The sequence below is a fragment of the Manihot esculenta genome, chromosome 6 (genome assembly GCF_001659605.2).
Source record: "Manihot esculenta cultivar AM560-2 chromosome 6, M.esculenta_v8, whole genome shotgun sequence".
Lineage (NCBI taxonomy): Eukaryota > Viridiplantae > Streptophyta > Magnoliopsida > Malpighiales > Euphorbiaceae > Manihot > Manihot esculenta.
In genome coordinates, this window is record NC_035166.2 from 22,605,186 (window position 1) to 22,608,098 (window position 2,913).

At 38.4% G+C, this 2,913-nt stretch overlaps 1 protein-coding gene across 1 annotated transcript; it reads right to left on the reverse strand.

The window, feature by feature from the left end:
* Positions 1–210: 210 nt before the first annotated feature.
* Positions 211–2,235, reverse strand: LOC110618339 (transcription factor MYB28). The gene is made up of 3 exons (XM_021761506.2): positions 2,061–2,235; positions 1,777–1,906; positions 211–1,239 (listed from the first exon to the last, which is right to left on the reverse strand). The coding sequence occupies exons 1-3, from the start codon at positions 2,191–2,193 to the stop codon at positions 276–278; spliced, it is 1,227 nt and encodes a 408-aa protein (XP_021617198.1). The 5' UTR covers positions 2,194–2,235; the 3' UTR covers positions 211–275.
* Positions 2,236–2,913: the final 678 nt, after the last annotated feature.

A 2,913-nucleotide genomic window follows, 5' to 3' on the forward strand; every position in this document is an offset into this window, starting at 1 on the left:
ATATTTAAATAATAATATAAAAATATTATTTTAAATATATATTTTTTAATGCATGTGAAACTAATTGTAAGTCTATCGTCGTACGTCAGATAAAGAAGGGTGTAATGAGTAATTTATATAATTTATATGTCCTAAAAAATAATTATTTTTATAACCATGCCCAAAAAAAAAAAATACAGAATGTTTATTTTCTCAACTGATGATGGAAAGCTAAGGTATTAATTAAGCATCTAGCGAAAGAAGAAGAAATTAGAAAAAAAAAAAATTACACCAACTCAAACGACATTCGAATCCGGGAGTTGATAATTATTCTCAAAGAAGTGGTCCTTATGCCGAGAATATGTAGCATCTTCAAAAACCCTGTCTTCATGTGAATCTTCACTGCAACCATTGATTGAAAAAATGGAGAAGCCATCCATGAAATGATTATCGTATTGTGCAGATCCATATGTCTTGTCACTGTCATTATACGTCAATGCATCCATAACTTCATGCATTGATTCACTACCAGAAAATGTCTTTTTGTTCTTAAAACTAGTGAAGGGAGACTCCCAGCAGCTGCTATAGGTGTCAACCATGTTAATACTTGAAACGCCGCCGTCATCCACCCCGTTCCAATCTTTAAGCAGGTCAAGATTAAAAGACTCCATTAATGGTGAAAGATCAGGGGTAGCTATAGCATTAGATCTTGACATATCTGAGCCAGTCTCTGAAAGGCTTGAAGCAGATGTAGAACGATGCATGAAGTCATCATGATGAGGAGCCTCGATGGCATTGTGACCTTCAGATTGATAATCTAAAGAGCTTGAGAGGATAGATTTTAACGTATTAAGGCAGTGTAATGGAGTCGTGAGTCTACCGGCCATTTTGTTTAGCAGCCTAGCAGAAGTACTGGAAATAGGCCTCTTTGGCAGAACATTTTTTTCAGCTTCTGTAGACAGGGACCGAAGAGAAGGGCTCTGGCTAGTTTTTAGTGCCACGAGGCATCTTGATGGCGCAAGCTTAGCTGCTAGTTTGTTGAGAAGCTGGGCTTGAGTTGTAGGTTGGGTAAGTTGAGAGTGGGGAGACGTGTGGGTAGGGTTAGAGTTGTTATCGGTGGTCGGGGAAGAGGGACCGAGTGGCTTGTGAGTCACCGGATCAATGCCCATCTCGGCTAATCGCTTATTGAGATGTGTGTTCCAATAATTCTTTATCTCGTTGTCTGTTCGCTTTGGGAGATGCCTGGCTATGGCTGACCACCTGGCGACAAGGCATCATGATTAGACCCAAACTTCTTTCTCAAAATGGTCATATGAGAATGCCTATTTTTATTCTTTATTTTTCTATGTTTTTTTAATTTTTTTTTATAAAAATAAATGTAATCCTAAATAAAAAAAAATGTGTTTACTTGTTAACCATGAAAATTTCGAACTTCTGAAGTTATTCGTATCTTTACAATTAAAAATTATTATAAAGTTTTATTTTTATAATAATAAAATTAATTTTTATTACCCTAAATAATTATTTATTTTAATAATGAAAATGATAGTATATATAAGTTTAATTATGAAAACTAATATTTATTTAAAATAAGAATTTGTTATAAAAAATAATTTTTAAGTTTTGAAATTAAAAGTTAATTTGGGAAATATAATTTCGTCGTTTCAGTTAATTAAATAACATTAGATTTATTGTATGTGTAATATAAAATTACTGTTAAAGAAATTCATTATGTTTTATTTGGTAAGAAGAAATTCATTAATTTTCCTATAATAACATAATGAAGAATTAGTTCACCTGTTCCCTAGAAAAGCATGGAGTTGAATGATCTTTTGCTCCTCTTCTGTACTGAACTCTCCTCTCTTAATATCAGGTCTAAGATAATTAGCCCACCTCAGCCTGCAGCTCTTTCCACATCTTTGGAGACCTATTAATTCCAAATCCAAAATGAATCAACAGAGCTGGTCAGAAAACAAGCTACTGGGGATCTCACATCCTCATGAATTTTAGGTCATCTAATTGCTACACTTGAAGAAAAATAAAATTATTTTTGGATCTTAAATTGAGTATCTGATAGATACCAGCTTTCTGAGGCAAGGTTCGCCTGCCTCCTTCGCCGTGTTCTTGAATGTAAGCGATGAGTTTCTGGTCCTCATCAGCTGTCCATGCGCCTTTTTTTAGGCCGTCTGCATTGCAGCATGGAGTCCTTCCCATAATTCTTCTGCTAAGACTGGAAGTGGGCCGAAGATAAATCACTAGATAATAGGTGATGACCGCTGGATTTCCCTACCCCCAATCCTGGGCCTAGATTACGGCCACGGCCCATGAGGTTATACGGGCCTTCCTTTCATGGGCCGTGGCCGTAATCTAGGCCCAGGATTGGGGGTAGGGAAATCCAGCGGTCATCAATTGCCTCTTCACCTTCTTGGCAGTTATTGCTCCGATTGCCGAGGGGGTAAATATCGAGAACCATTATGACCGCGCCTGTTCGGAAAAAGTAAACCGAAAGCTCAGTGGGCTAGTGGAACTCAGAGCTCGACCCATTGATTAAAGACAGAGCTCGCAGGTCGGTTAGTCTCGCTTGGATAAAGTAAACCGAAAGCGAGCTCGCAGGTCGGTTAGTCTCGCTTGGATAAAGTAAACCGAAAGCGAGCTCGCAGGTCGATTAGCCCAGCTCGGAAAAAGTAAACCGAAAGCTTAGTGGGCTAGTGGAACTCAGAGCTCGACCCATTGATTAAAGATAGAGCTTGCAGGTCGATTAGTCTCGCTTGGATAAAGTAAACCGAAAGCGAGCTCGCAGGTCGGTTAGCCCAGCTCGGAAAAAGTAAACCGAAAGCTCAGTGGGCTAGTGGAACTCAGAGCTCGATCCATTGATTAAAGACAGAGCTCGCAGGTCGGTTAGTCTCGCTTGGATAAAATAAACCGAAAGCGAGC

What these genes read in the sequence shown, in the direction of transcription:
- LOC110618339 (XM_021761506.2), bottom strand. Translation starts at nt 2,193, where the DNA reads ATGGGAAGGACTCCATGCTGCAATGCAGACGGCCTAAAAAAAGGCGCA. An exon ending in AACCTTGCCTCAGAAAGCTG is followed by an intron (nt 1,907 to 2,060) that starts GTATCTATCAGA and finishes TGGAATTAATAG; the next exon opens with GTCTCCAAAGATGTGGAAAG. An exon ending in CATGCTTTTCTAGGGAACAG is followed by an intron (nt 1,240 to 1,776) that starts GTGAACTAATTC and finishes CCTTGTCGCCAG; the next exon opens with GTGGTCAGCCATAGCCAGGC.